This window comes from Nicotiana tabacum, chromosome 15, assembly GCF_000715075.1.
Source record: "Nicotiana tabacum cultivar K326 chromosome 15, ASM71507v2, whole genome shotgun sequence".
NCBI classification, from domain to species: Eukaryota; Viridiplantae; Streptophyta; class Magnoliopsida; order Solanales; family Solanaceae; genus Nicotiana; species Nicotiana tabacum.
Window position 1 is genome coordinate 67,182,567 of NC_134094.1, and position 12,291 is coordinate 67,194,857.

At 37.2% G+C, this 12,291-nt stretch overlaps 1 protein-coding gene across 4 annotated transcripts in view; it reads left to right on the plus strand.

Moving 5' to 3' along the window:
* Nucleotides 1-11,437, plus strand: part of LOC107762446 (amino acid transporter AVT1A-like) — a 14,548-nt gene extending 3,111 nt beyond the window's left edge. Inside the window, exons 4-11 of one of the 4 annotated variants that reach the window (XM_075230865.1) lie at nucleotides 36-59; nucleotides 150-330; nucleotides 436-655; nucleotides 732-867; nucleotides 960-979; nucleotides 2,188-2,333; nucleotides 3,710-3,753; nucleotides 11,010-11,203. In XM_075230865.1, the coding sequence (XP_075086966.1) occupies nucleotides 36-59; nucleotides 150-330; nucleotides 436-655; nucleotides 732-867; nucleotides 960-979; nucleotides 2,188-2,333; nucleotides 3,710-3,753; nucleotides 11,010-11,060 (822 nt within the window). In that variant the 3' untranslated portion in view covers nucleotides 11,061-11,203. Of the gene's footprint in view, nucleotides 1-35; nucleotides 60-149; nucleotides 331-435; nucleotides 656-731; nucleotides 868-959; nucleotides 1,139-2,187; nucleotides 2,334-3,709; nucleotides 3,754-9,618; nucleotides 9,930-11,009 lie in introns of those variants that run through there. The other 3 variants (XM_075230864.1, XM_075230866.1, XM_075230867.1) reach the window with 3 other exon arrangements.
* Nucleotides 11,438-12,291: the final 854 nt, after the last annotated feature.

The following is a 12,291-nucleotide window of genomic DNA, read 5'->3' on the forward strand; positions in this document are numbered from 1 at the left end:
CAATTTTCTGATGCTGTTCTGCTATTTCTTTGCAGATTATCTTGTACATTGAGCTATATGTAAGTGAAGATTGGGTTTAGACCCTGTAGTTTCATTGTTCACCTAGACTCCTTAACATCAGACCTCTAACATGTGTTCCACCAATGCAGTCATATTGTGTAGAATATATAATTTTGGAAGGAGATAACCTTACTACTCTTTTTCCCGGAACTTCACTAAACTGGGATGGCCTTAAACTTGATTCGACTCACTTCTTTGGGATCCTGACTGCCCTAGTTGTTCTGCCAACTGTTTGGTTGAGGGACCTTCGTGTAATATCATACCTCTCAGGTGCTCTTTTGACCAACATAAAGCGCTGACGTTGCTTTAAACAGTAGTACTTTGGCATGGATGGTTTTCAACCATCATCTGAGAATCTTATTGATGTATTTGCAGCCTGCGGGGTCCTTGCGACTATAATAATTGCTCTGTGTGTGCTTTTCCTTGGTACGGTGGATGGAGTCGGATTTCATAATACCAGTCAGGTTCTGAACTGGAGTGGGATTCCTTTTGCTATTGGGGTATATGGCTTTTGCTTCTCTGGGCACTCAGTGTTCCCAAACATCTACCAATCTATGGCTGACAAATCAAAATTCAATGACGCAGTCACAATATGGTATGGTTTTCTACTCTTGAATTGTTTTATGCATTTTCCTCAATGGTCCGTTAATGACCAAAACTTTGTTATGCAGCTTTATTCTGTGTATTCTAATATATGGAGGTGTTGCAATAATGGGGTATCTCATGTTTGGTCAAAGCACATTGTCTCAGATTACTTTAAATATGCCTGAGGATTCAATCGCTTCAAGAATAGCAGTATGGACCACTGTATGTATGATTTCTGTTTTTCCCTTCAAAATATTCCTGAATCTTATTTGGAAATCATTAATTTTTATCTTTATTCTTGCTCTACCGTGCAGGTTATCAACCCATTCACGAAGTATCCTTTTACACTCGGACTTATTGACATTTCTTTTTCCAGGAAATACCACTATCATCCAACGCTTTGCAAATGCATCACCACTTCACAAACTCGCAGTACATTCCGTCTGCCATCAACAACACTCTACGTGTTTGCGACTTACTCCTCGTAATCGTTGTAATTACCCGGCCTGCCATATTAAGTATTTTTGCTCCAATCCCCTATTTATTTTCTCCTCTATGTTTTATTATGGTAATGTGACTTTCTGGGGGTGTTTGGTTTATGTTCGGGTGAGTTTCAGAGTGAAATGGGACACTTAGTCCCTAAGTTAGAAGTTTAAGTTGAAGGAGTTAACCGTAGTTTTAATTTTGTTTAGATGACTCTTGAATAGTGTTCTGATTGTTCCAATAGCTCCAAATGGTGATTTTGAACTTAGTAGCATGTCTGGATAGTGATTTGGAGGTCCGAATGTTGTTTCAGCTTGAATTGGCAAAAGTTAGAAAGTTGAAGGTTTGGAATGTTGAGAAGTATGATTGAGAGTTGACTTTATAGATATTGGGGTCAGATTCCAATTATGGAAATTGGAATAGGTCCGCTATGTCATTTATGAATTGTGTGCAAAATTTGAGGTCAATCGGAGTTGTTTTGGTATGAATCGACATTACTTTTGGAAGTCGGATGTTCATAGTTTCAATAGGCTTGAATTTGGCTACGATTTGTAGAATTGATGTTATTTAATGTGATTTTTCGCCTCAGGTAGTGTAAGTACATTCGGTTACGATTTCCAACAGAGTCACCACCATGTATGCGGCATGGTGTCCGATCACGACCCGATTGGCTAGGCCGTCTTATGTGAGACATAAACCAAATCACAATTTCAATTACAATTTTTAACACAGTCACCGCCATATGTGGGTCATAGCGTCCGATCACGACCCGTAACTCAAAATGTGGTATAGTGACCAAACCCTTGAAATAAAGATGTTAAATAGTCTGCCCAGGCATACCCTTCACGATCGCGACCATATCCTTGTGATCGCGAAGAACAAACTTCCCGGTCCTCCAAAAGACTCTACGCGAATGCGAGCCCATGATTGGAAACACAAAGCCCAACACACTCTTGAACTACACGAACACGGAAACAACATTGCGGTCGCGAAGGCTTACTGTCTGACACCTAAGATTAACTCACCCTTCTGCTTTCCTTAAAGTTCGCACTTGCACAGATATGCATTGCTGATGAATCCTTTGGGAAGAAGCATAGAGGAATTGCTGCCCCCACGAATCTCTAGTAGTTTCTTGTGTTTTATTCTCCTAAGGACAGTGCTTGTCTTTTCTACCCTGTGCGTTGCATTTCTAATTCCCTTTTTTGGTACGTAACATTATCTTTCAGCTATGATCTTTAACTTAAAATTTCTAATCTCATTTTAGTTCACTGAAGGCTATTCTCCTATCAGTACTTATTCTTTATACATATAATCTGGAACCCTATAGGCTTTATGAATCGTCTGCATCACTTCCGCTTTAGGCGGGCCCAGCTTATTTCAATACCAAAAGTTTGTCTTTTAAGGAAAATTAGTTTTATAAAACTAGAGGTTCTCCAATGCACACTTATCCCTACAATGACATGCAAGTCTCTAGCTGAATTCTAGAGACTCTTGGCAAACACTGGATCAAATGTAACCTTAATCCACGTGAGTGGTAGCATTGTTATGAATCCTCTGTTTCATTGTGTTTTGTTGTTAGCTAAGTTTTATATTGGTCAACATGAATCCTTTGTTCAGTCTTGTATAACCAAACATCTATCTCAACATTTGCATTTCTATGCCGTACAATCTTTTGGATATGTTACATCTTAGGAGCTAAGTATTCGGTCCGGTATAACATTTTTGGGGTCGCAATTACTCTATTGAACTTGCCTACTTTTCACTTTGTTAGGTATCTTTTATTACACAACATTCCCTGGTGCTCCTCCATTTCAGCCATCTTATTTTAATTCTGCGTGTTGCATGTTCATCCATCACCAACTCTCTTAGAAGACTAAGTTTCTATTAGGGCACCACAACCCTGCCTAATCTGATTTTAGCTCTGCTAAGAAATGATAGAGAACAAGAAGGTAATCTCGAACAATATAGTACATCTGAGTCAACTTTTAATTGATGTGTTCTTCTAACATCAAAATTTAATGAATTCACTAAGTCTCTTTTCAGCCAGAAGCTATTCTGGTTGCAAATATTACTGCTGCCATATATAAATAAAATTATATTAGAGCATGTATGAGTAAGATTAGCTGTATGAAGCCTTCTGGTCCGGGTGCTTTACCATTTTGCTGAAAACATGAAGACATTGATTGCTTGTTAACGAAATAAGAATTATGAAACATATGATAATGACGACTTAAAGATGGAGGTCTAAAAAAGTTCTGTTTTAAATCAACCCCAGAAATAGCTAGCGTGGTTTTCATGTATAAGTAAGCACATGTATCTCCTTAACTTCCAGAATGATTTGTTTAGATGTTTCTGATTGTGCTTGTACCATTTTAAATCCGTCCAGACATGGATTGCATTCGAAGAGAGAAAGCAAATTGCAGAGTTTAAGCTGTGATAATGTTCTTCCTCTCTAAATTGCGTTCCTAAAGCACCGAATATGTGCATCAAGCAAGAAGCTTCACCTTAGGGATGTTTGATTGATTAAATAAATCTCTGAGACAATTTCTAGTTATACAGTCATAAATCACTTTTGTTGCAGGTCTTGTGATGGCTCTGATTGGTTCTCTTCTCAGTATACTGGTGGTAAGCTCGTTTCCAGTTTTATTGGATCCTGAACTTATTGTTTTTTATATCACAGACTGATAATCTTTTCTTGGATATGCAAACTAATAAAGTGTGTGACCATCTCATCTAAAAGCTTAAGTTGTTAGAGAGAACACACTTTTATTTACTTAATTATGTCTTCGACACAAACCATCAAAGCTTGCTTTCAATTATCAAAAGTTTATTACCTATTTAGTGAAACCTATTTTTCCTCGCTGTACTTGGCTATATCTTGAACTTATTGTTTTTTTTTTTTAATATTACAGAAAAAAAAATTCTTCGATATGCAAGCCATTAAGCTGTCAATTATGAAAAGCTTATTACCTATTTAGTGCAACCCATTTTTCCTCTCTGTACTTGGCTGTTTTATCTTCCTGATGTTTTTCTTTGGTTTGATCCTTATGCTTCTGGAAACGTATTGGTAGAACTATCTTCTTTGATAATTATATTTCTCATAATCAGATAAGTACAATGTTGGTAAGGTTTCAAATAATGCAGAATATATCGGGACTCCCCTTAACTTGACGACTTTTTATTCAGTTCACACCAATACTTTATGGCCTAATTACCCCACTGAACTTGGCTATTTGATAGGCTCGACCTCCTGGAACTGACAACCCATGGAAGTGTGACACATGCGCTGCCATGTGGATTTTTTTGTCCACGTGTCGTTTTTAAAGATAAAATATATATTTTTACCCTTTTAAATACACAAATTATTTGGATTATCTTTTTCGGACAAAATCTGAAGGAAAAAAATGTGGAACAAGATTATTTTGGGTATAATTTTTTATTTGGCTAAAGATAATGATATTCTAATCAAGTTATTATTACATATTTTCCCAGAAAATAGAAAAATATACAGTTAGAACAAATAATCATTGCATCTAACAACATCAGCAACAACAAACCCAGTATAATCCCACAAGTGGGGTCTGGGGAGGGTAGTGTATTTGCAGACCTTACCCTTACCTTGAGGGTAGAGAGGCTGTTTCTGATAGACCACCGGCTCAAGAAAAGATGAAAAGAAAGCAGTAGCAACAAGCAATAACAACAGGATAATAAGAAAACAAAGCGAAAGGAACATGTAGTAATAGAGATCTAATAATAATAGAATACAAGACTAACCACTAATACTACAGGTATGGGGAAGAAACACTCTCGACTACCTACTAATTTTCTACCCTAAGTTTCGATCTCCACACCTTCCTATCAATGGTTATGTTCTCAGTAAGCTAAAACAACGCCAAATCCTGCCTAGTGACCTCTCCCCAGTACTTCTTTGGCCTATCTCTACCTCTCTTCAGATCCACCAAGGTCAATTTCTCACACGTCATTACTAGGACATCTGTGCTTCTCTTCTTCACATACCCAAACCATCTAAGTCTCGCTTTTCGCATCTTATCCTCTACCCTGTTCAAATATCTTTATTCATAATCTTATCAATCTTAATATGCCCGCACATCCATTTCAACATTCTTATTTCTGCTACTTTCATTTTCTGGACATGGGAGTTCTTGATGAACATACAAGCTCAAATCGTGATGCTAGAGAAGCACAAGTGAAGGCCATGTTTTCTACAACATTGGAGGCTTATTGGGCTCACGAAAGTGCCAATGGATTTGGAGAATTGGGTCACGAATTTAAAATGTTTACACTAATTAATCTTAGTTCAATTGAGGCCCAAGAATCTCAAGAAATTGAAGAAGTCCAAGAATCCACTCAAGATTAGGATTTCTTTTCCTTAAAGATTAAGATTTCTTAATTCTTGTTTTAGTAGGATTATGATGAACATATGGAGGCCATGTTTTCTACAACAATGGAAGCTTATTGGGCTCATGAAAGAGCCAATGGATTTGTGGAATTGGGCCACGAATTTAAAATGCTTACACTAATTAGCCTTGGTCCAATTGAGGCCCAAGAATTTCAAGAAACCGAAAAAGTCCAAGAATCCATTCAAGATTAGGATTTCTTTTCCTTAAGAGTAGGATTTCTTTTCCTTAAAGATTAGAATTTCTTAATTCTTGTTTTAGTAGGATTATATTTATAGTTCTAGTCAAACTAGGATTATTAGTTGGTAGTCCATTCCTACTAGAATTGTTTTTCTTATTTTAGTTAGGATAGGTTTTCTTAGCCTTATTCTTATTCTAGTTTAATTAGGATTAGTTTTCCTTAACCTTGTCAATTTTACTCATTGTAAGACCTATTTAGAGGGCTTAATATGCTGAAAATGAACATCGGTGATTAGTTTTTCTAAGCTCTTATTTTTTACTTTTTATTTCATTGTTCTTCCTTCATTCAACGCTTCTTGTAATCTTGCGGGATTGAAGAACGTGTGGTATGGTTTCTTTTTATCGACGTTTTATAAAGAATTGTAACTCTCTTGGTTCTCCTATTACTGAGTGTGAGAAGGGAAACTCATTTAAATGGATGAATGCTGCCCAAAAGAGTTTTGAATTGATTAAGACAAAGATGACTCAAGCACCCGTGCTTGCTTTGCCCAACTTTGATGTAATCTTTGAAGTTGAATGTGATGCTTCCGGAGTTGGGATTGGAGTTGTTCTTGATCAAGAAGGTAGACCTATTGCTTATTTTAATGAGAAGCTGAATGATGCAAAGTTCAAGTATTCTGCTTATGACAAGGAGTTCTAAGCCATTGTCAGAACTCTTTCTCATTGGAGTCATTATCTTTTACCTCGGGAATTTGTGCTTTATTCTGATCATGAGGCCTTGAAGTATGTGAATAGCAAACAGAAACTCAACATTAGGCATGCCAAGTGGATAGAAATTTTGCAAGCCTTTCACTTTGTTATTAAACACAAGGCTGGGAAGGTCAATCAAGTAGTTGATGCATTAAGTCGTAAGCCAGTGTTGTAAATAGCGCTCGCCTCAGCGCTAATAGCGTGAGGCGATGCGATGCGAGCCTCCAGCGCTATTTGCCTCTGTTGCGTGGCGATTTCAAAAAGGCGAGCGCCTCTGCCTGTGTAGCGAGTGGCGCTGTGTAGCGAGAGGCGCCCTTTAGCGTCGCTTTTTGAAAAAAAGAAAAGAAAAAGGCAGCAGACCAGCAATTAAAAGAAAAAGTTTAGGGCTTCAGCGATTTTCTTCTTTCTCCTTCAAGTCGACCCAGTTACATCAGCGATTCTTCTTTCTTCTTCAAGCTTCTTCATCAGGTATGCTTCTCTTCATCTCTTTTCTTCTTTCTTCTTTCTTCTTCGAGTTTCTGCTCTTTTTTTCTTCTTCTTCTTTCTCCTTTCTCCTTTCTCCTTTCTTTCTTTCTTCCTTTTTCTTCTTCTTTTTCTTTTTCTGCTTTGTTGCTTTTGATCGAGCATCAGAGAGCTTTTTCTTTCTTTCTTTCATTCTTTCTTTCTTCCTTCCTTCCTTCCTTTTTCTTCTTCTTCTTTTTTTTTTTGGCTATGTTTTTCAATTCTTTCACGGGCAGAGTCAGAGAGCTTCTTCAGTATTGAGTTTTTAATATATATATATATATATATATATATATATATATATATATATATATATATAAAAAAAAAAAAATATCGTTTCACATAAAAAAGGCGAGCACTTCGCTTCTCGCCTCTCGCCTTAGTGAAGCGTTCCCTCATCGCTATTTGTCGCCTCACGCTATTCAAAACACTGTCGTAAGCCTTGTTTTGTTTCTGCCATGCAAAACACTATTGCTGGTTTTGAACACAAAGAAATTATATGCAACAGATCCGGACTTTGGAGCTATTTGGGGTCAATGCTGGGAGGGTCCTCATCGTATTTGTGGTTAGGGATGGCTATCTTTATCGTGGTAAGCAGCTTTGCACAAGGAAGTTTGCTTGAATTTATAATCCGTGAGTCCCATGAGGGAAGGTTAGCTGGCCACTTTGGGCAAACCAAGACTCTACGCCTAGTTCAAGAAAACTTCTATTGGCCTAAGATGGTTCGGGATGTCAATAAGCTGGTTGCAAGGTGTGAAACTTGTATAAAGGCAAAAATTCACAAAAGCAATTTGGGTCTTTACACTCATCTGCCAATTCCTATTCAACCTTGGGAAGACATTAGCATGGACTTTGTGTTGGGCCTTCCAAGGACTCAAAGAGGTAAGGATTCCATCTTCGTGGTTGTTGATCGATTTTTGAAGGACTTCGGATGCAACAAATATTGCTGATCTCTTCTTTGATCATATTGTGAAATTGCATGGAATTCCCAGAACTATTGTTTCAGATAGGGATTCGAGGTTCCTAGGTCATTTTTGGAAGACTTTATGGACTAAACTTGGTACTAAGCTAACACCTAGCACTTCTCATCATCCCCAAACTGATGGGCAAACCGAAGTTGTCAATCGAAGTTTAGGTGCTTTGCTTCGTGGGTTAATAAAGAAGAATCTCAAAGAGTGGGAATCGTTACTTCCTACTGCTGAGTTTGCCTTCAACAAGTCAACCAACCGCAGTACGGGAAAGAGTCCATTCGAAGTTGTCTATGGTAAGAATCCTCTTGGACCACTTGATCTTTCCCCTCTTCTAGTTACTCATTCTTTTAGTGGAGATGCTGCTGATCGAGTGAAGCAACTCAAGAAACTACATGAGAAAGTCCGAGCACATATCGAGAAGCAAAATGCTAAATACAAAGAAAAGGCTGATACACGTAGGAAACATGTGGTGTTCAAGGAAGGTGACCCGGTTTGGGTTCATTTGAGTAAGGAAAGATTTCGAAGTCGCAAGTTTTCTAAATTACAGAAGCAAGCTGATGGACCTTTTAAGGTATTGCAAAAGATTGGTGATAATGCTTATCGCTTGGAGCTTCCCAATGACTTTGAAATATCACCTATCTTCAATGTAGCAGATCTTGTTCCCTACTATTCTGATGACTCGAGGGCGAGTCCTTTTCAACCAGGGGAGAATGATGAACATATGGAGGCTATGTTTTCTACAACAATGGAGGCTTATTGGGCTCATGAAAGTGCCAATGGATTTGGAGAATTGGGCCACGAATTTAAAATGTTTACACTAATTAGCCTTAGTCCAATTGAGGCCCAAGAATTTCAAGAAATTAAAAAAGTCCAAGAATCCATTCAAGATTAAGATTTCTTTTCCTTCAAGAGTAGGATTTCTTAATTCTTGTTTTAGTAGGATTATATTTATAGTTTTAGTCAAACTAGGATTATTAGTTGGTAGTCCATTCCTACTAGAATTTTTTTTTCTATTTTAGTTAGGATAGGTTTTCTTAGCCTTATTCTTATTCTAGTTTAATTAGGATTAGTTTTCCTTAACGTTATCAATTTTACTCATTATAAGGCATATTTAAAGGGCTTAATATACTGAAAATAAACATTGGTGATTAGTTTTCTAAGCTCTTGCTTCAAAAACGTGATTTACTTTTTATTTCATTGTTCTTCCTTTATTCAACGCTTCTTGCAATCTTACGGGATTGAAGAACGTGTGGGTGAGGTTTCTTTTGATCTTAATTCTTCTAACATTAGTTTGAAGAACGCTTTCGCTAGTTTTGTGAAAAACTTTAGCGGGGTGCTTTTGTTTTTCTCTCTTCTTTGTGTTTTCGAGGTGCAAAACCTTGAAAGTACATCAGATTATATTTATAGTTCTAGTCAAACTAGGATTGTTAGTTGGTAGTCCATTCCTACTAGAATTCTTTTTCCTATTTTAGTTAGGATAGGTTTTCTTAGCTTTATTCTTATTCTAGTTTAATTAGGATTAGTTTTCCTTAACCTTATCAATTTTACTCATTGTAAGGCTTCTTTAAAGGGCTCAATATGCTGAAAATAAACATTGGTGATTAGTTTTTCTAACCTCTTGCTTCAAAAACGTGATTTATCTTTTATTTCATTCTTCTTCCTTTTTTCAGCGCTTCTTGCAATCTTACGGGTTTGAGAAACGAGCGGGTAAGGTTCTTTTCATCTTAAATTCTTCTCACATGAGTTTGAAGAACGCTTTCGCTAGTTTTGTGAAAAACTTAAGCGGGTTGCTTTTGTTTTTCTCTCTTCTTTGTGCTTGTGAGCTTGCAAGAACTATGCCTTAGCTAGAGCAATAATTTACTAACAAGAAAGGGAGACCAAAAAAATCGATTGAATGACCCGAGGTACCAATTCCAGAAGAAAAGAACCTGGAATATAATTGGGGTGTCGAGGCATTGTTGAAGAACCAGACGATGTTGATTACCTGTTGTCCACGTGCAGCCATGTGCCGCCAGATGTTACAGCTTTATCGTTGCCGCCTGCGCCTTACACGCTACTCGGATGTACTTGGAAAACAGACCAAATCCACAATTGGAACTCTGTTACTTTGGATAAAAGACTTTTTTTGGCTAAAAATAATGAAATTTACTGACTGAAACACATGCACATACAAAGGTGGAAAATTTAAAAGTGTTATCTTAGAAGGGATGATCAAATTCAGCCTCAAATTCTTGGTTCTGACCATCCTATGGTCAGGTTCTTAATTTTAAACTTATGAAAAGTTCTATTCATGCATTTATGTGATTCTAAGATGACAGTAAACAAGTAGCTAGAACAAGAACTGAAATATTACTTCATCAGGTTGCAATTGAATCAAACAACATCACATATTTTCATTCAAAAGAAGATACATCAAACAATAAACACATTTCAAGCCTTGCAATTTCACACTATTTTATTTATGAATAATCTAAGAATTACATAATAATCAGAAAATAATACCTTGAGTTGTAGCAAAGAGTACAAATCACAAAGAGAAAAGAGGGCAAAGTAGAAGGATGGAGCTCAGCAGCAGTTGTAATATCGTCCAATCAGCAGTAGATAATAACCCAAATATAACTCTCGAAAAAAACCAGCAAAAATAACCAAAATCTTCAAATCAAAACTCTGAAAACAGCAGCCTATATCAAATAGGCATCTTTCTTTCTAATTCTTCTGATTTTTATAGCACTTGGTCTTAGAACTTCAACTTTTTTTTGCTTTTCTCAGATTATTTTTCCTCGGAGAATTTTTCTGTTAGAATGATCTCTCGAATCTCTGTAAATTTATCTCCAAAGTTTCTGAAAAATATGTGCTAAAAAATCTGTCCTCTCAAGTGAGAGCTAAGTTACAATGTCCCCACTTGTGGGTAAGACTGTCGAGGAGCTGATAAAGATCAAGGTGAGGGGTAGAATAGTGATGGAGAGGAGAAGAGAAGGAGTTCACTGCCACCATGGTCAAGTGCTAAGGAAGGAGAGATTGATGATATTTCTTTTTAGTAACAATGTGTTCTCTTTTGCAGGAAACATTACTCTATACATGTCCTCTCTATTGGCTATCTCTCAATGTGTGACATTATCACTTGATGCTCAATTTATTGAGAGAGTGTCAATGGAAGGAAGGCACAAGCATGGTATGAATTGCAATGCATGACAGTTGTGGATTCAGAACCTAGAACTGGGGCCCTTGTCCAGTTGTGTACCCTTGAAACTGCTTAGAGCTGATGGCTACTCAATATTGAGTTTACAAATTTTGAATAAAGAAGTACAAGCTTCTTTGGTACACAGGAAACTGGCAGATTTTACACTTGTCATACTCAGGTTTTGGTCCTAGTTTGAACAATTGAAACTACCCAGAATTGAAGATTTCATGCTCTTGTTCTTGCACAAAGTGTTTTAGATTTACATGATGATCTAAAGTGCTGGAAACTGCCAGTTCCTTTTAGCCTCATATCCGGGTTTTGGCCATGTTTAAGTGTCATGACCCAAAAACACACCAAAGGCCCTGATAGCACCTAATCTACTTGTTAGGCAAGATAATACTCAACAACAAATATAAAAGCTAATTATTAAGTTATTAAAAGAGTCATAATATCAATAAGAAAGTGGAATAAGTCTCAAATAACACTAGAAATGTATAAGTCTAGGACAGGGTCTAAACACGATCACAACTGCATCACAAGCTTCCAAAATACAGTGTCATATCATCACAAGCATCTAACAAGACTAAACTGTCTCAATTGAACAACAATGCTTGTTTGGAAAGAAGTAAATAGACATGGATTGATAAGTAGTCAAATAGAGCAGCTTACCATGAAGTCTCCAAGTAAGCTCCTACACTGTTGGATGGGTACCATTAGTACCTGCCTTCTACACAAAAATATGTAGAAGCGTAGTATGTGTACAAAACTACGATACTCAGTAAGTATCAAGTCTAGCTTCGAAAAAATAGTGAAGAGGGATCGACACTAACACTTACTAACAATCCAATAAATCTGATTGAACACGTGATGAAGACTCTGACGATAAGGATAAATCTCGCATGACACACCATACAAGTAGTGCCTCAAAATTATAAGTGCATGCACAATAGCTGCTACATTCAAATTATGGGCAGTCTTCTCATGAGGCTTCAACTACCATAACGCATAAGCAACCATCTTGCATCAGCACCGCACAAGGACCAACACGTGAAGCATCACAGTACACCGTGTATGGTCCTGAACGTGTGGGAAACACGAACACAAAGGCATAGTCAAAGCAATCTTGAGCTTCGGAAAGCTCTCCTCACATTTATCAGACCAT